At 44.5% G+C, this 20,822-nt stretch overlaps 1 protein-coding gene across 3 annotated transcripts in view; it reads left to right on the top strand.

The window, feature by feature from the left end:
- Nucleotides 1-14,015, top strand: part of LOC115544432 (CAP-Gly domain-containing linker protein 4) — a 33,081-nt gene extending 19,066 nt beyond the window's left edge. For all 3 annotated transcript variants that reach the window (XM_030357383.1, XM_030357382.1, XM_030357381.1), the window contains exons 10-15: nt 1,394-1,588; nt 2,522-2,656; nt 5,988-6,111; nt 9,874-9,938; nt 10,246-10,324; nt 11,706-14,015. In XM_030357383.1, coding sequence (XP_030213243.1) covers nt 1,394-1,588; nt 2,522-2,656; nt 5,988-6,111; nt 9,874-9,938; nt 10,246-10,324; nt 11,706-12,093 — 986 coding nt within the window. In that variant the 3' untranslated portion in view covers nt 12,094-14,015. The remainder of the gene's footprint in view (nt 1-1,393; nt 1,589-2,521; nt 2,657-5,987; nt 6,112-9,873; nt 9,939-10,245; nt 10,325-11,705) is intronic.
- The last annotated feature ends 6,807 nt before the right edge of the window (nt 14,016-20,822 follow it).

Raw genomic sequence — 20,822 nt, forward strand, 5'->3', positions numbered from 1 at the left:
CACTTATTTTTTCCATTATGTCTTTATAATCGCACCAATCCAATCGTAACTGCTTTTTCTTTTCACCTTCATTTCTATTCCCCTCGTTCCCTTACAATGTTATGAATACAACTTGAACTCTTAATGTCAATCCAAAATCAGTCGACCTGTTTTATACTTGTCATTATTACTCGTCATCACCTATGAGATGGTTAGATACATGTGTGTGTATATATGGCTTGAAAGGTCACCCTATGCATATCATTTTCCGTTTCCGATGAATGCCGTCAAGTCCCTGAATAGTTGTCTCTCTCTCTTTTATTTTCCCATCTGTTTGTGGCTGAAAAGGTTTGTCGTCAAGTGTCCAAAAATGCCCAGATAATCAGAAAGTCTCACCTGGTCCCAATCAGGGTTCCGAAGGAAAATCCTCTGGGAAAGGCAGGTATCCCCACAGCCTGAAAGCCTCACTTGTGGTTCAGTGTGCCTTAATACCTCAACCTAACTATCAATATGCAGATATTTATATTTCAAGGGTTATTCAAAGATAAATATCCCTAACGGCAGGTCGCGATTTTCACTTAGTCTCCGACCACTTTCAAGGTTAATGGAAAATATTTTCAAAAGGAATTGATTAGCTCAAATAATAATGATCAAAACAGGCTTCACTTAATTTAAGTGACCTAAGTTTATTGATTCCCAACCAGGAAAGAGCTCCTTAATATGTCTGATGCATAGAGATGAGAGAGGAGAGATGCATAGAGTAACCTTAATGTTCCATCAACATAAAAGCCCAGATTCAGTCTGTGAGAGCAGCTCACATAATGAAACCCATGAAAAGCATTGATGTAATATAGAAGCCTTTTAAAAAAAAAAAAAGCCAGAGAATCATGGGAACTGATCTGGGAAAAGGTAATCTATAAAGTAAGCTGTAGTAAAATATCCTGGGGTAAAAGTGAAAAAGAAAGAAAATGATCCAATTAGGTGCTATAGTTCACACAGCAGTTAAAGTCCACACTGAGGGAAGAAGTTTGGTTTTAAGGGATAAGAAAGGCAATTCAGTCTTTTTTTTTTTCTGCAGTGTGATTACAGAAGTAGAATATGAAGAGTAGATTTCCCTCCTGCATTTAGAGGCTCACTGTTGACATGCCTTGTTGATGCATGCTATTGAAGTGATTTCAGATGCCTCTTTGAGTTCATTGCACTCTGTGTGAATTGCTTCTAGCTTTTAAGTGCTTTCGCGCCCCCCCCACTGGCTACACACACACACACACACACACACACACACACACACACACACACACACACACACACACACACACACACACACACACACACACACACACACACACACACACACACACACACACACACACACACACACTCAGCCGACCGTCTTTCTCTGTCCGATCCCCAGGCGGCCTCTCTCGATCGCTCTCCTCCTCGTCTTCATCACTGGAGTCTCGCCATGTGCCCGCCGCTCGCACCCGGCCATCACTACGGCAACGTCCCCCTGCCAGACAGCGTCGGGAGCGCGTGTCGCCCGGCCCCGTGGGCGAGGCCCTGCCACGTCTTCCTGCGTCGTCCACGGCGACCAACCTGGCGAGGACAGGTACGCTCCCACTCCGACTTTTTTGTGAAACCATCGGCTGTCGACTTTCATTCAAAGGTGTGCATCTCAGAGACCAAGTGGTGTGGAACTGTGTTGGCTGCATTACCCCTTTATTGTGACTTGGTGGCAATTGTTCTTGCCATCGGTCCCAGACTGCGTACAATTTCGGAAATTTTGGTAAACATTAATATAAAATGTTTTATTTTATTTTATATACGACAGCGGTGTTGATCTACCATCCATACCATGTGTGTGTGTGAGACATGCATATATACAGTATATGTGTATATATATATGTATATATTGTTTATAATGCATAGTATGATATAGGCCTGCGCGTGCCTTCTGTCCTCCTCCTGTTTAGTGTTTAGAAGTGAAAAACAGTAGCAGCATGACAATCCTCTGTGGATCTCCGTTTTATCCATCTGCTGCCTCGTTGCCAGCCTTCTTTGTGTTGTAAAAGCACGCTGCCACATATGCTGTGGTGGAATGCTAAACATAAACTCAACACGGCCTGAAGTTTTTGTCGTATCAACACCATGGCCCTGGAGTCATCCATAATGCTACCTTGGTTGTTGAACACTTTCTCAGGCAATTGGTGTGCAAAAGTGTCAAGAGATAACTTCACCTCAGATCAAGCAGTCCTAGTAGGTTGTAGCAGAACTTCACGGGCGCGACAGCACAGAGCCTGGGCCAGAAACCAACAGCTGCGAGTGGCAGGGTTGCTCTTTGTTTCCTGTTTGGTTGCTGATATATGTCACCAAAGAGCACGCGTGAGTGGATTTAGAATCCAGAAGGCAGGGATGGTTTACCAATGACGAAAAAGATTGGGAACCACCGGGTAAACATGCAGGAAAAAGGGTAAATCTGAACCAGGTCGTTGTAAAGAAGAAGTTGGATGAAACCACCCCCCCCCCCCCCCCCCCTTTGCAGGTCCCCGGAGCCGGACACCGTCGGCCAGCAGCTCCGTGTTCGAGGGCCCAGATGTTCACGTGGGAGAGCGCGTTCTAGTGGTGGGGCAGAGGGCCGGCGTGGTGCAGTTCTGCGGCCAGACCAGCTTTGCACCAGGTCAGAGGACGTCCCTTCACTCAGTACAGGACGCCGAGTCCACAGCCCAAAGCCATTCAGTCCGTATGATGATAAAGTTTGTCTTACCACGGCAACTCTTCTCCGATTGTAACTAATGAAAACTAATTTTTATAACTCTGAACTGAAAAGTGGGAGTGAAACCGGCCAACTATGAACTTGATATTTTTCCATCTATGAAAAAATAATTAGGATTTGATCTCTGCCTTCAATGTAAATTGTGGTTTAGGGGTTTGGCTAATAGGGCTTTAACTTCAAGATGAAGCCGGAAAGACCTTGGAGCTTCCGTTTTAATATTTAATTCTCCTGTTAATAAAATATTGCTGTCATCTCTGGAGTTTGCTCTGGTCGCTGGTAATGAATATAATTGGGATTGGGTCGATTTCAGTGCTCTTTAGCAAGGGCAAAGTCATCGACATGCTGGTGATCGCCATGTTGCCGGAGTTAATGGTGATTAGAGCATAGCTGGGGCAGTTTAGTTAATAGCACAGGCTTTAAATATGGACAGATTTTTTTATTAAAACAAGGATAACTGTTCAGAAACAGATTAAATCTCAAAAAGGATTTAACTCTCGGAATTGTATTGTGAAACTGCGCGTTTAAAATATGACATTTGTTAAGTCGCTATACAATAACTATACCAAGGCATAGGTATCCGTTTAGAAACAGATTGTCCCTTAAACAACGGTGTTTCTAAACAGCAGCTTGAGTCCCAGGTAGCTTGTGTAAAGAGGGCTGTAATAAACATATTTGCATATTCTTACTTAAAAACTGGAAAATCTCCTTGAACATGGAGATTTAAGGGTAGACCTAAAATATTTATACGTTAAGGGAAATATGTTAACTTGACATTTTCCTGTTCTTTTTGTCAGTAAACTTCTCCTTGAACTTTGCATGAACTACTAGTTAATTTGTTTCTCTTTCAATCAGACAGAACACAAGGAAAATAGTTTTTATTTTGTTGGGCAACACTGCATGGCTTGTGCGGGGGATATAGATTATAATGAAAATGACTTGAGGGGGTTGATTAGCTTGAATGCTGAGCTCAATTGTTATGCATTCCAAAATGTATCATAATTTCAAGATACCCGAAGTGCTTTACGTCGGGGGTAACACACCTTATCCACTACCAAAATAATGAGTGTTATAACATGGATATTGGAAGAATACCCTTTCTATTACAGTGCACATTGACCTTTAGGGCATTTAGCAGATAATTTTTCCAAAGCGACTTACAATAATTACATTTTTCAGAAGGAGGGGAATCAACAATTTATCGCTGTCTGTACAGAAGAGATATTCATAGAAAAGAGTGGCAACCACTTACATTTTTTGTGTAATAGGTTAACCTATTCACCGTATACAATAAAGATAGCGAGGATAAGACGGTACACAATGCTAAGTACTATTATCAAGGGCCACTGTTTGTGTTCAAACATTTGACGTATTTTCTATCCTTTTGAGTTAAAGGTCAAAAAAGTGTTTAGAATTTAGTAGCAGCTAGCAGAGAGGTTGCGGTTTGCAACCAACGGAACCCCCCTCACCCCACCCTTCAGTGGCTTGTTCTGGCCTTCGTTGTGTAAGGTGCCAGTAGGTATATCTGTTTGATGAAAAAGCTGCAGTCATGGAATTCAGTTTACCAAATCACAATCGGTTATCTTTGTTTATTGCTGCAGGCGTCATAGGACATGGTCTTAAAGGTCTATTTACGTTTCTCTACACACAGTAGAGAGTATTCCATCCATAGTGGTAAACTGCATTCACAGACCTATAACTATCGCTATCTGTTATACGTATAGATCATTCATCTGCGCTAGAAGCCAGTGTTTACCCGCGCTGCGGTACGTGAATACAGATTGATTCCGATAACATGACAGTGTGCGGCGATACCACAATGGTTTCTTCTTGGATGCAAACTTTCTCCCAAAGACTGATGGCCTATTTGAGGTTATCAAACAGGGAAACGGCCCAGAAAACTAATGTCTCCTAAACGTGGATTTATTCAAGAAGGCCAGCCCATTCATCATAATCCGCCTCCTCTGAGCACAGCCCTCCGCTGCACTGTTTTACATTCGGATTAAAAAGTGAAACGCCTTATAATTGTATCCTCTGAATACATAGGGTATTCTGATCAAAGCACGGGGCATAAGCTCGTCTTCACTCTGAGATACGAGGCTATGTATGTTGAAGGGCCGCGACGAGAGAGTTAAGCTTCCAAGACACTTATAGAACATTGTGTCAGCAGGCTTGCAGCAAGAGTGTGACATTATTTTTTTAAAGGCATCAGCTTCTAGGACAGTTATAGTGTAAAGCCAAGGTGTGTGTGGATGTGTGAAGATCCGTCTGGCCGGCTGTTGATGTTGATGTCCGCGTCTGAGAGGGTTAAGCTTCTCGGGCACAAAGTATACAGCCTCTCTCATTATAAATCTCCTTCACAGCACCGTCACTAGAAATCACTACAAATAGGTTGTAGCCATGGGAATAGCAAGCACCCTTCTTCCTACTACTCTTCGCACAAAACAATTTTTTTTAAACTCAGTTTCCACAACCGTAAGCCCGTTCTGGGCCGCTGTAGAAACATGCGGATACAAGATGGCTGCCTCATTGGAAGAGACCTTCTCCTTATGTAGTTATAAAGAGCTCTCCCCGAGGTACCGAAACACAAGGGTTCTTATTTTCATGGGATTGTACTATACTTAAAACACATACTTAAAACACGTGAATATTATGTCATACTTTTGCTCAGTCCATTCTGCTGGTTTCCACTAAATGGTACACCACCTTTCACATTATTCTGAAGGACTCGGCCTGCAGCGTAGCCCCCTGAACCAGGGGCTCGGGCTGGCTGGTTACCCAGAGCCTAGGAACTAGGAGATGATGATACAATAATGGCTCAATGGCATATTTTGATGGCCTTCAAGCGGACGTGTGGAGGTGGAGAAAGTCAATGAGTGCGCTTTTATAGAAATGAACATAATGGATCACGGTAGTGTCGACACTTTTACTGCAGTACTATTGTTACTTATCAAACGCAGAACGCTGTAGATCAGCGACCAAGGTGCCAGTAGCTGAAATGCTGCTTTATTGCTTTTTAATGCGAGAAGAACTACCTCAATAAAACCTTGCCCAATCGTGTATTCTTGGGTGTAATGCTAGCCATCTTTCTACTCTGGGCACTTTACAAGACAAAAGGGTCTTCTCTATTGGCAATTGAGTGGTTTAAGAAATGCTTTTGGCCCACAGGGCTGCCTCAGTCTGAGTTGGCTGGGGGTCTATTCGTCTTCTGATGTCCCCTGTGTGTCTCTGTGCCCAGGGCTCTGGTTGGGCATCGAGCTGGACAAGCCCAGTGGTAAGAATGATGGATCGGTGGGGGGCCTCAGATACTTCAGCTGCCCACCCAAACATGGTGTCTTCGCACCGCCATCACGGGTCCAGAGGTGAGTGCACCCAAGTTCATCACAAAAGTGTGTGTGTGTGTGTGTGTGTGTGTGTGTGTGTGTGTGTGTGTGTGTGTGTGTGTGTGTGTGTGTGTGTGTGTGTGTGTGTGTGTGTGTGTGTGTGTGTGTGTGTGTGTGTGTGTTCAACGTTGCTGTTCATACATGCCCCTTGATGTGCTCTTTTGGTTTGTGATTTGTTTTTGGTGCACCACATCGCTGCAGCTTGTGCTTCACAGCCCCTCATCCCTACATCTGAGGGCCGTAATGAGCTGCTTTGACACTTTAATTTGCAGTATTGTTGACATGTTTGACTTTGAGTGTGGAAAATGGTGGCCCCCTCGACATTGGTGATTAATGAGAGCCCGCGTTGTCAGACCAGTGGCCCCGGGGCCTCACGTGGCGCTTTACTTAAACGTAATGCGGCCCCTTGTAATGAGCCAACCACAGCAGCCCCCCGCTGATAGAGATGTTTTTAATGACTATGCATGCCTCGTTTAGGACTGTTGAATATTAAAACGGCTCAGTGTATATATACAGTATATATATATATATATATATATATACGCCCAGAGGCAAAGCACTTGAGAAAACAAACATTATTAATATATATATAGATGTATGTTCAGTAATATATCCGGTAACACTTTATAATAAGGTACCATAATAAATAGCAAACTAGTCATTACCTAAGCCTTTGTTAATCTTTGTTAATTGTTATTAAAATATATATTTGGCAAAAGTTAATAGTTTTTTCATCATTAATTCAATATTAGTTGTTTGCATAACCCTAAACCAACCCTAACCAGTGACACTCTTTTGCCAAATATATATTTTAGTAACAATTAACAAATATTAACAAAGGCTTAGGTAATGACTAGTTTGCTATTTATTATTGTACCTTATTACAAAGTGTTACCAAATATCCATGGCATCTGTCAGAAACACATTGTGTAACAAAGTGGCCCAAACTGGATGAATACCCACTGCACTAAAGTGGTGTAAAACTCCAACAATAGCAAACTCTAACTACTAAATGTCTTTCACTTATAATTTCACAATTATTTCCACACATTATAATCAAATGGAGTTGGCGCTTTTAAGAAATGTTGCGCATCTGATTACCAAACTGAATCAAAACATAGTGGAATGAACAAAACCTACTATAACAATAATGACAGCGTCTCTTAGCACCTGTATGTATGTATGTACGCCTCCTCCCATCCCCTCCTCTGGTTAATGCTCTGATCTGGTTGCGGCCACTCCCACACCAGTCTTGTTGACCTATTAATATGCCCGGGGAACCGAGGCCCATTCTGCTGCAGGCCCTGTTTCTCCCTCAAGTTACATATGGCTTGCACGGCGCCCAGACAAAGTGCAGACTCAACAGCAGCAGAGAGCAGCTATTTTTGGAGGCTCCTTAATCCTATGGATGTAGTGTTCCAAAAAAAAGCATTGTCAGACACAAATATTCACAAGCAGAACAGCAGGTTATTTCTCGACGAGCTCCCGCGGGCGAAGAATGACTCTAGATTTGAACTGAAGTAGGTTAACTACTGCTACTGTGACTTTGGTGTGTTTGTTTGGTTTTATATGTTGCGGCCATGGCCGAAAGTGACTGTGAACTCAGAAGGACGTCCGCGGGATGCAGTGATGTGTAGTTATTCAACCTCATGTCCCCCCCCCCCCCTCTTGAGTTTCATCAGTTTTACGTCCCTTCCTCGGCCAATGTGTGCCGTTGCCCCGTGCCCACGCGCCACTCTGGTGGAGTTTGCTCGGCCCCCCCGTCGCCCTCTCCCCTGCGACTGCTTTTCCTAAAAAAGACGCTCTTAAAGGGGGGGTGTAATGCAACCAGGTGTGAGTGCGACAAGCTGTTTGAAATCCTGCCTTTTTTTCTTGGTGGAACCACCCACCTGTGATGCCACTAAAACACAGGATAAGTCTGATTTTCAAAAGGCTATGGTAATGCATAATCACACTCACACCTGGTGCTATATTATCATCCCTTTCAGTTTTCCCCATATGCTAAAAAAACATAAAACACAAGAGTGCAAAGGCAACATTGTCTTCTCGGTCCCCACATTCCACCCTAATGTCTTGTTCTTTGGTCTGCGTCTCCCTCTCTTCCTCCTAATGAACCGTGGGCTGTATGGGAGCGCTCAACGGAGCATGGATCCCTCCTCTAATGGAGAGTCTCTCTCTCTCTCTCTCCATCCACTGAATTGCTCTCCGCTCCCTTTTTTCTCCCATTGTCAGCACCTATCAGTGCCCATTAGGGGGAGAGGCAGAAAAAAAGAAGTAATTAAGCCCTGGCTTACTTATTTAGTTTCCTGACACTCTGTTCCGCGGGTCACTCCCTTCCCTTTAGCGAACACGATAACACTGTTCCCTTTGTCATCTCCCTGCTGTCTGTGCTCATTCCTCAGCGCGGGCTGTCGGCTGATATAATGACTTTGAGCCGACCGGTGTCATCGCCACTGTGAGACTCATGAAAAATGCACAAAGTCGGACAGTTGTCAATAACAGGATTTATCTGGCCTCTCTCCATTGGGGTGAGGTGGGGGGGGGTAGGGGAGGTTGCGGACATTTCTTCTCCGGCTGCATATGAACTCTGCTATCTTTCTGGCTAAAGTTAAGCCGGGTAGATGGTGCCCTCCGACAAAGAGCTCGGTGCCACCTGCACGCCGCCGTATTATTCTTATTTGGAAGGTCTGAAAATGAAACCTTATCACTGTCAGTTTGCAACACGCAGGCTGAAAACAACTGTGATAAATGTTGCCTGCAAATCACTGTTTATTCAGAAATGCGTTTAGCACTTCAATTTGTACAACCAGCCAATTTATCGTTATTTGCTGATTTATAATTACCCAACTGTCAGTGTTCCTGAGTTGTTTTTCTCTATACTGTCGACTGTGTGAGCTTTCACACCAGCTGGAAGAATGGTGGATGTAAACAGGCGTTATAATATGAATTACAACGCCTTCCTTATTAACATTGAACTATTTAACCAAGGCTTGTGCATGCACGCACGCACGCACACTCACACACTGCCAGGCACACGCACACACTGCCACATGCACACCCAAATGTATCAGCATAGACTGTCAGAGCTCGACTTTCCAAAAATAATTTTGAATTCCAAAGCACATCTCAAAATGAAATTGTGAAGGGTCTTGTGCGGAAGGCGACATAGACACAATGTAAACCAGAAACTTGCTAACCTGATTTAAACTACACCCCATTGCCCTCCGCCTATCAAAACTACAACTCCCACACAACACATAAGTGTCCAGGTATGCATAGGCCAATCTGGTAGAAATGGATGAAAATAAACCAATATTGCCCTTGTGAGAGTAATGCATGAGCAGAAGGCTGGCGCCCACAGGGTAGAGTTAGTTTGCTGTTTGGTATTCATTTGATGCACAGCATTCTGCACTCTGCCAGCCGCGTGGCATGTCATGAATATTTTACATGGAACCAACTTTACACCGGCCACCACCTCTGGACTGCAATGCTCATTTGACCTGGAAGTACTTCTAATGTTTAGGGGTTCAAACACACAGTTTGCCATTCAAGTGTCAAGCGTTGACGAGTGTCGGGACAACATATTCATCGGGATGTTAAGTCACTCAGTCCCCTGTTCAACCGCGTGTTTAATGATTGACACGTCCTGCTGCGACTTCAGCAGTGTACCTTTGAAGAATGAATGGGATTTCTGAATGACACTGCCCCCGTGTCTGCCTGTGTTTATCTCCTTCTCCATAGGATCCATGGGTCTGTCGACTGCCTCTCAGAGCTCTCCTCCTCCAGGCTCAACCGCCCCTTCACCGGTGACTCATCTCTTCTCCTTTCAGTTTTTGTTTATTCATGTCTTTCCTCCGTCTGCGCGTGACGTAATGTATTCCAAACACGCGTGGTGCTAATTCCCCATCAGGCCTGCCTAGTGCTGGGTCATCATGGTTTCTGCATATACAGTTGGGAGTCATTTTTATGCCTCTTCGTCAGGGTTCTGTATATTGACGTTTATTTCGGATTTCATATGTTTATTGACGTTTTTATACGTTTATTTGCATTTCTTTTACTCTATTCAGCTTATTTGCCATTATTTACATTTATTTACGTCTATATATGCTCCAGGGAGCATCCGGCGCAGCTCCAGCACGTCCACGGCCATCGCCTCTCAGAAGGACAGTGCCCCCAGGAGCCCCCTCAACAGGTGCACACGCCCTCTGGTCAAACCCTCGCTCTCCACTGTCTCTCCTCCGCCTCTGTCTCTCTCCTTGTGTCTCCGTCTCTCTCCCTGTGTCTCTGTCTCTCTCCCTGTGTCTCTGTCTCTCTCCCTGTGTCTCTGTCTCTCTCTCTGTCTCTCTCTCCCTGTGTCTCTGTCCCTCTCCCTGTGTCTCTGTGTCTCTCTCCCTGTCTCTCTCTCCCTGTGTCTCTGTGTCTCTCTCCCTGTCTCTCTCTCCCTGTGTCTGTCTCTCTCTCTCTGTCTCTGTGTCCCTGTGTCTCTCTCCCTGTCTCTCTCTCCCTGTGTCTCTGTCTCTCTCTGTGTCTGTGTCTCTCTCTCTGTGTCTGTCTCTCTCTCTGTGTCTCTCTGTGTCTCTGTCTCTCTCCCTGTGTCTCTGTCTCTCTCCCTGTGTCTCTGTGTCTCTCTCCCTGTCTCTCTCTCCCTGTGTCTCTGTCTCTCTCCCCCTGTGCCTGTCTCTCTCTCTCTGTCTCTGTGTCCCTGTGTCTCTCTGACTGTCTCTCTCTCCCTGTGTCTCTGTGTCTGTCTCTCTCTCTGTGTCTGTGTCTCTCTCTCTGTGTCTGTGTCTCTCTCTCTGTGTCTGTGTCTCTCTCTCTGTGTCTCTGTCTCTCTCTCTGTCTCTCTCTCTGTGTCTCTGTCTCTCTCCCTCTGTCTCTCTCTCTGTGTCTCTGTCTCTCTCTCTGTATCTCTGTCTCTCTCCCTGTGTCTCTGTCTCTCTCCCTGTGTCTCTGTCTCTCTCTCTGTGTCTCTGTCTCTCTCCCTGTGTCTCTGTCTCTCTCCCTGTGTCTCTATCTCTCTCTCTGTGTCTGTGTCTCTCTCTCTGTGTCTCTGTCTCTCTCCCTCTCTCTCTCTGTGTCTCTGTCTCTCTCCCTGTGTCTCTGTCTCTCTCTCTGTGTCTCTGTGTCTCTCTCTCTCTGTCTCTCTCTCTGTGTCTCTCTCTCTCTGTCTCTCTCTCTGTGTCTCTCTCTCTGTGTCTCTTGCGCTTCCTTTTTGAACAGCCCCCCTTGCTATCCTCTCTCTCCCCTTCATCCCGATCCCTTCTTGCACTGGCGCTCCAGAGTTGGTCCTGATAAGAGCCCTGGCAGTGTGAGTCAGCAGCAGGGCGCTTCGGTTAAATAGCCAACGCATAATGAGGGGGACCGCTGGGGGGGCGCGTCCCGGGATCAATCCCCTCCAACCCCCTGCCTCACTGAATGTCTGTCACCTGCCAGGGATGCCCCTCAGCCTCGCCAGTCTCTATCTCTGTACATCCCTCCATCCCTCCCCCGTCCCTCCCTCCCTCCCACATTCGGCCCCCGCTCCCCTTTTAAACCCTCTCGTCTCCCCCCCTCTCCTGCCTCTCGTCCGCCAGGCGCCGCTCCCTCCCCCACCGCCAGCGGTGGAACACGCTCAGCAGCAACAGCAGCGCCGGCGGGGGGAGGGGGGGCGGGACGTCCGGCCGGAGCAGCGTCAGCCCCGCCCCCGCCGGCGCCGACGGGCAGGCCCGCCTCCGGGTGGGCTCCCAGGTGCTGCTCTCCAGCGCCAACGAGGCGGCGCTGGTGCGCTACGTGGGCGCGGCGGACTTTGCGGCGGGCCTGTGGCTGGGCCTGGAGCTGCGGGCGCCCCGGGGGAAGAACGACGGCGCGGTGGGCGGGCGCCGCTACTTCACCTGCCGGCCCGGCCACGGAGTGCTGGTGCGGCCCAGCAGGGTCACCCACCGCGGCGTCAACGGCGCCCGGCTGGTCGACGACATCAGCTGAACCCCCGCCGGGAGGCCGGGAGTTTAGGGCGTGTGCGTGTGTGTGTGCGTGCGTGTGGCGTGCGTGCGTGTGCGTGTGCGTGCGTGCGAGCGTGCAGCAGGGTGTGTTTAGTCTAATTAAGGCACCTAGACAGTGTTTTGCAGAGTTTATTGCAAAGTAGAACTTGTGCTGCTTGACTACCTAATTCATTTGACTTCCTTAAACGATTTATTTCAAAGTTAGCATTTTGGGTATACTGTTATATAACCTTTGTTTATTCCTTTTTATTGCGCTAATTGTTTTTTAATCCTCTGTGTGCGTTGAGTTAGCGCACTGTAAAATTGTTCCATATATATTTTTGGCTGGAATGCTAGATTTCTATTCAAAGACATTATGAGGTGAAGCACTTTATTCACGTTGGCTCTAAGATCGGAGACGCAACCTCGGTTTGGCGGGTTGTAAAAGTCTGGAAGATGAGATATAGGCCTTCTGCACTACTCTCTATCAACGGTGTCCCAAAAAAACAACGAAAACCATTAAGACAATAAACTAGGTGATATGAACGTTCTGCCTTTAAAACCTTATCCTTCCCAGAAGCACGTCTGTAAGGTTTATTTTCCGAAAGACGAAGCACTGTGTTGACTATATCTCAGAGTGAAAAACTCCCGGTGCAGAGATATATCGAAAAAGCCAACGGAGCACTTTGAAAATGAATGAGGGTCTTTGATACAGGGTCGTCGTATGGCTTACCAGCAAACAAACGACAAAGAACTCATTAGAGGACGTTGTGTTTTGGTGCGTTTTTAGTTATCTTTTTTACTGTAATCTGTGTTAAACGCGAGTCTCTTACTCAATAGCTTGGCTGGCTTGAATGGTAAGGCTGCTAAAGCACCTGGAGCTATAGCTTTAAACAGCATGGAACACCACCTTGTGTTTGCAGCAATCGTAAACAAGAGAGAAGCACAACTATTGCCTAAGAAACGGAACATGGTGTGAACGCAGTAGGCTTTATTAGAGCAGTTCATCACCGGGAAGGCGTCATCACACGTGCCATTCAAAAGGTGTTTCCTTTTGTTACTGGATTGTTTCATTCAGCAGAGAGCTGCTATTGATCTAGCTCTGGAGAATGACCCCATTCAGGGCCGGCTAAAGGTATAGGCCATATAGGTCACCCTCAAAGGGAGACATTTTAATAGATAATGGAAATGCTTGAGCCTGCGTCTCTATGAATGATAACCAACAGCTTTCCCCACCTCGCCACCAGTACAGCATTAAAGATCTGGGCATGAAGTACTTTTTCAAAAGTAAAGAAATCCTAAAATCTTAAGAATTTCTAAAAATCCTAATCTGGCCTGGGGCTAGCTCTAGAGCCTTCCCCTGCCCTGTTGCTTCAGAGAAAACATCCACGTCAGGTCCCATTAGGGTATGAAGACCACAACAGCCATGGAAACTTAAGTGTGTATCTCCCATGAACTCATTGATCTGTCTGGTGATTGTTAAGGACCGTGTGCCCAAGGTCAAAAATATATGCCTCTAGATTTTATTAAAACGCATTAAAGTATGGGAATGTGTCAAAGGCTGGCATTCATCTCCTTTGTATCACAGCTTAGCAGCCTGGCCTATTGACAAGTGTTTTAATGCTGCTGTTTTCAATGTTATTACTCTACTTTTCAATAATTTGTCGCTATTGCCTTTCTTATTTCTATTTTCCCTCTGGATATTCAAGAGCATATTAGCAGTATAGTTTTGGTTTTAAATGTCACTAATGGCTGTGACCATCTGTCACAGCATGTGTGCGTGTGCGTGTGTTTGTGTGGGCAACAGATTGCTGATGTTGATCCATCTAAATTTTTTTGCAAGGCCTTTCCACGCAGTGTAAAAAAACAAACATCCGAAAGCAGCATTTGTAAAACTACACAATAAAGAATTATATTCTAATTTAATCATTTTTGTTTGTTTTCTTTGGGCGGTGTGCAGTAAAAAGTGTGGGTTGTGTGAAAGTACAAAGTAAAAAAAGTACACCTTTCCATTTCCCTGCTTTGGTTGTTAACACATGTTTGAAAAAACAAGTTGTCCTCCGGTCATAATGGTGACGTGATGTGCATTACCGAACAGCTTGGAATACCTGGAAGGGCTTTGTCAGGTGAATTCTTATTTCAATGCTAGACAAAAGTACAAAAGTTATCCCGCCAATGCAGAAAATTATTTGTCAATCCTAAATACCTCCAGTTTTGTTTAAATTCAAACGCATCTGCAGTGGGAAACCACTCCAAGCCTTGCTGTTCTTTTTCAAAAGAGGAACTTAGGAGAGATTCAGTTAAACAGTTTTGTTGATCAGCTGTCCTGAACGTTAACTATACCGTCGGTAATGCAACGATGTCCATATGTCAAAAACAGATTCCGACCGGTTCAATGCCCGGCGAAAGGTGGTGTTTAGTTTGTGTATCTGTAGTGTGTTCGTGCAAACCTTTTGTGTGAGTGATGAAATAATGACTAGTTCATTTATATTTAAATAGTTAGTTTGTGTGTGATTGGTCGTAGGCCTAAGTATGGGTGTGGTCCCTGTGATCGGTTGGACGGTGGAAGCATTTTACAGTTCAGAGAACACACTCTGTTTTGTAGTTAAATGTTAAATTCATTTGGTATATTTAGTGTTCTACACCTAGTTTGGGATGACAGCATATTACTGGCTGGGTCTCATAATATATACGTTATATATATAGATAATATAAATGCGGGGGGCAGTAGCTCAGGAGGTAGAGTGGGTTGGCTGGTAATGTGGTAGAAATTAACCTTACATTTTATGTTAAACAATGATTATTATTAGGCCTACATATCATATAGATACTTTAATAGTGGAAAACAGCTGATCACCTTTGGCCTAGATGTTATGTGCCGTGTGACACCAGTGAGTGAGTCCAGTCCATTCCCATCTGATGTGTCACACCAGTAAGAGAGTCCAGTCTACTCCCATTTGATGTACTCTCTGAAGACAATGCTTACATTCACACGTGTGCATCATCTCTGTTTGTATAAGGATAATATATGTTCTAAGGTCACATTGGGATCCAGAAGACATGAGAATATGCTGACATCCACACAGTATGACCCAGAAAAACATTCTATGCACATCAATATTTGATGAAAGTCCAACTTTGTATTGTGTAAAGGATTGGGGATATAAGGAGCTGTCCGGGATTCATTCGGCAGTGTGTATTCGAGGATACCATTCGGCTTTGTTGTCTCTCGTTTGCGGGTGGCAATAAACTCTCCATCTATACTTGACCTGGACTCCCCGATTCCTCTTGCTTTTAGCTAGTTGAAGGGAATTAGATAAGTTGTTTTTATTAGTGCCACAACAGTAACCGCAAGGTTGCTAGTTTTGATCCCCGGCTCCTCCCCGAGTGTCGAGGTGTCCCTGAGCAAGGCACCTCACCCTAACTGCCCCTGACGAGCTGGCTGACGCCGCTGTCGGCGTGTGAATGTGTGGATGAATGGGTGAATCCGGAATGTAAGGCACTATTGTAAAGCACTTTGGGTGGCCACTGGTTAATTGTCACAAAAAAGCGCTAGATAAATGCAGTCCATTTACCACCCCATGTATATTTAAATCTATTACATTTTAAGCGACTTTACTAATTTACTATAGACTTAACAAGTGATCAATATACACTTATCACATGATGTGGTTGTGGCAAAGTGTTAATGTGCTGAACCTGATGAGGGTGGTCCTACTTCTGTTTCCCTGGGGGCCTGGAGCCACGGGGAGATGGGGTTCAGGTGTCAGGGGGCGGGGCCTGGTAGGGGAGATGGTGTCCAGGTGTCAGGGGGCGGGGCCTGGACGGGAGATGGTGTCCAGGTGTCAGGGGGCGGGGCCTGGAGGGGGAGATGGGGGTTCAGGTGTCAGGGGGCGGGGCCTGGACGGGAGATGGTGTCCAGGTGTCAGGGGGCGGGGCCTGGAGGGGGAGATGGGGTTCAGGTGTCAGGGGGCGGGGCCTGGAGGGGAGATGGTGTCCAGGTGTCAGGGGGCGGGGCCTGGACCGGGAGATGGGGTTCAGGTGTCAGGGGGCGGGGCCTGGAGGGGAGATGGTGTCCAGGTGTCAGGGGGCGGGGCCTGGAGGGGGAGATGGGGTTCAGGTGTCAGGGGGCGGGGCCTGGAGGGGAGATGGTGTCCAGGTGTCTGGGGGCGGGGCCTGGAGGGGGAGATGGTGTCCAGGTGTCAGGGGGCGGGGCCTGGAGGGGGAGATGGTGTCCAGGTGTCAGGGGGCGGGGCCTGGAGGGGAGATGGTGGTCAGGGGGCGGGGCCTGGAGGGGGAGATGGGGTTCAGGCGTCAGGGTGCGGGGTGCGGGGGGGCCTGGTGGGGGAAATGGTCGGAGTACATGCACTCTGTTCTTCTGTGCCTCGGCGGTTGATTCTGGTGTGATGCTGGTGTTGAGGTCCAGGGATTCCAAAGTGGGGACAACCACCAATGACTGAAAATATGACTATTTTGTCTGCCCTAACCCTTAACCCTTGTTTTGTTTTCTATTGATAGATGGTTGATAGTGGAGTACTACTATACGTTTATATCACTTGTTTAATTTGTATGATTTCATGTTGAGCAGGAACCTCCCTATTGAAAGCAATGTGGTATCATGTTAACCAAAGTTCAGCATTATGTGGGTTTGATTCTCGTTATTTAGGCTAAACTGTCCTACCTGCATGATTATCATATACATTCATGATTTACTCATACAGGTCATATGAATCCCCTGTATAGAAAGCGTTGGAAAGGAGCATTAGAAATATGAAAGGAGCTATGCGCTTATTTCCTGGCTCATGAATTGAAGTTGGCTGACTCTTCATTACCATTTATCACGTAAACACATAGTTGAACCCTAGAGGTATGATAAACATTTTGAAACATCTCCCCTGTTGTCTCCCCTACCTACACCTTTAGGGGATTGCATTTTGCTATATAAATGTTCAGTGGCGGCTGGCGATTTAACATGTTGGTGGGGCACAGTAATAGACAGGGGGTCTGAGGTTCCCCCCCCATATTTTTTTTTTTATTTAATAGATTTGATTTCCTGTATTCTGGTGCATTTTGGGGATGGCCACTACCTATTTACCTACTTTTCATTCAGATCCATAGCCTACATCCTGACTTGCAGGGCCTGGACAAGCTTACACTGCATCAGACCTACTTCATGGCCATTCCACCAGCCATTGCTATTTGACCCATTGTTGTTATTCTGATATTGAGACAAATCATGATCACTGTCCTATAGCGTCTATTTTTTTGAGTCTCCATTGTCTACTTCAAATGCTCTCTGCTAGTTGTTAGCGGCTGTTTCCCAATGTCAAGGGAGCATGCTCAACGGCCGCCTTTTTAAGGACGCTACCAATGTTGAGGTCCCTCGTAATTCGCGCCATTTTCGCGTCGTTTGTTTTTGAGAATCCCGAGATTTCTCCAGGATGCATCGCTGATTCCTAGATGAGCTAAAGCTACCCACAATCCTCTGCGTTCACACGCTGCACAGGATATTAAAAATGGCATTACACAATCAAATAAGTGATTGTAAGTGAAGTTATATTAAAGTTTTCAGAAATATTTTGTGCCGTATTGGTTTTTATAGATTCATCATGTTAATGCAAATAATCAAGCTTAAAGACCTGTGCCATTTTTGAAACGTTTTTGCAACTTAATGATACGTTGCTATATTTTGCATGGACGTAGCTGGTGTTAAACACCACTGTCACCAATGTCCATTTACTCGCTCACAAGATTACACTATTTATGTTTGTGTTTAATCTTTTTTTTTTAGGGTCAGCCCAGCAAACGGAGGCTTTTATGCACCTTAGGGTGGCGCACAAACATTTGTTTACCGGTAGAAGGAATACTGCCACTATCGGTGAGAAGCTCTTGCGGGATCCAATGAGGTCAAATAAATGCACCACCGATCATTTGCAATGTTTGTAATTTGTAATGAACGTATATAATTGTATTTTGTATAATATACTTATGTGTTCAAAGCACTGGTAGATTGCAGGTATTATGAATGAATGAATCAGATCAGTTAAATAATATATCCAAATAAATACATGTTTATCATCACTTTCTTTGTCTTTTTCCCCCTGCATAATAGTAATCAACCATACTGTAAATGTGATGCATGAATTAAGTTCTCAGACAATTTCACTTAGTTTTATAAAAATTTAATATATTCTTTTTTAAATAAAGACGATTCGATCAACCGCAACAAAGCTTTTGTGACTTCCTCAAAGAGGCTCCATGCGAAGGAGACATGACCGCATTCATAACAGACAAAAGTCAAATATATATCGATCAGCTTGATTGCTGCCATGTTTTATTCATAAGCGCACGTGTGTTTACAAGCGGAAACGCAGTATTAAAAAGCGGAAGCGGAAGCGCTTCCACATTAGCAAGTCGTTCCAAAGTCCGAAAGTTACAAACGCTAGGAAGCACTCGAGCTAGCACTCTTGGCTCATCTCCATAGGACGCGACTAGCAAGGACGCGTCCTAGCAAGGCTGCAGCCTTCACATTGGGAAACTCTTTACATGTAGTTGTGGCGCACATTTGTAGTAGTGTACTATGGTAAATACTATAGTAAGTTACTACACAGTGTAGTATACTATAGATTACTATACTATACTACAATATAGTGTGGGATTTACTATTGTAATTTTCCAGACATTGTAGTGTAGGCTACTATGGTAAATACTATAGTAAGTTACTACACAGTGTAGTATACTATAGAATACTATACTACAATATAGTGTGGGATTTACTATAGTAATATTCCAGACATTGTAGTGTACTATGGTAAATACTATAGTAAGTTACTACACAGTGAAGTATACTATAGATTACTATACTATACTACTATAGTAATTTTCCAGACATTGTAGTGTACTATGGTAAATACTATAGTAAGTCACTACAAAGTGTAGTAGAGTATAGATTACTATAGTTAACTATAATATACTTTTTTTAATATATATTTTCATTATTCTGTAATTTGTCTTAAAATGAATATGTGAAACATAAGCCAAATATTTGTATTATGTGGAGATTTTATTGTAGAAACATAAACCACACATAAATATAAAACATAATGCACAACATGCATAGGCTACTGTTGTTTTTAATTAGTCGTCATGAAAAAAAACATAAGGGGTAACACTGCTGTTTTTTATTGGTCGTCAAGAAAAAAAACATAAGGGGTAACTCTGTTGTTTTTTACTGGTCGTCATGAAAAAAAACATAAGGGGTAACGCTTTTGTTTTTTTATTGGTTGTCATGAAAAAAAACATAAGGGGTAACACCGTTGTTTTTTATCGGTCTTCATGAAAAACAACATAAGGGGTAACACTGTTGTCTTCGTCAAATAAAATATATGTCGTTTTTTATTGGTCGTCATGAAAAAACATAAGGGGTAACACTGTTGTTTTTTAATTGGTCGTCATGAAAAAAAACATAGGGGGTAACACTTGTTTTTTATTGGTCGGCAAGAAAAAAAACATAAGGGGTAACTCTGTCGTTTTTTATCGGCCGTCATGAAATAAACATAAGGGGTAACACTGTCGTAAGGGTAACACTGTCTTTATCAAATAAATTATAAGGGGTAACAGTGTCGTTTTTTATTGGTCGTCATGAAAAAAAACATAAGGGAAATAATAGAAACACACACATACATTTTAATGTCATATATATCCTCTTTATTGATGATTGATGATTGTGTTTTGTCATCGCCTCAGTGGTGCAGTGGCATGCACTCTGCCTAACCCACTGGAGACCAATTTCTGTGGAAAACACAATGGCCCTCATTTATCAAACGAACGTAGAAATGAGCGCAAATCTGAACGCATGATTCATTTTACGATAGGACCCACGTGAGATTTACGAAACCTTCGTATCACACCAATCCCAGTGTACGAAGGATCTTGGTGTTGATAAATACGGCGGCTGAGATCGATCGTAATTAACGTAACACGCCCATATAAAAGCACGTCTTCAGAAGTCTCGCCCCTAACTTTTACGACATGGAGAAACGTCCAACGGTAAAATAGAGGAATTTTTCCGAGACCCAAATGGAGACGCTCGGGTCACTGGTGGATGCGAACCGTCTGGTTTTATTTGGTAGCCTAAAAGCTGGCATTAAAGGCCGAAAAAAGGATGCTATATGGAAGTATATATTGCACTATTCACTGCAATATAACTTGCAGTGAATAGTGTTTCCAATGTTCGTCGGGCTACGGAAGAGGTTTGTTAATTAAATTAATTAAATAATAAATTAAATGTAAGACTTCTGTTATCCAGCATTTCACATATATGCTATTGTTTGCATTCCGTTAAAGTTATTAAATTCCGAATAAGGTGAAGAAAAAATGGTCCGACATGAAGCTCAGCACCAAAAAACGTGTTGCGGCTGTGAAGCCGGCCAAGCAAGAAACGGGAGGAGGCCGGTGCAGTGCGACTGCAGCGTAACTCACCGAGATGACTCTGACCAGAGTGGTAGATATAACAGAGTGGCGACACTTCCATTGGACTCCGTTGTAGCGCCTACTTCCGGGGTATGGAGCCTCGAATAGTTCCAAACAACCATTTTACGGCGTAGGAGACCGTTCATTTCCATTGCTGGCCGCCGAGTAACTTCTGAGGTAAATTGATTAAATAGCTACCTCTTTTGAATTATCAACTGTCTATATTGTATCAGAGGCCCTTTATGATGCATATACTGATAT

The sequence above is a fragment of the Gadus morhua genome, chromosome 5 (genome assembly GCF_902167405.1).
Source record: "Gadus morhua chromosome 5, gadMor3.0, whole genome shotgun sequence".
In the NCBI taxonomy this organism is placed as follows: domain Eukaryota; kingdom Metazoa; phylum Chordata; class Actinopteri; order Gadiformes; family Gadidae; genus Gadus; species Gadus morhua.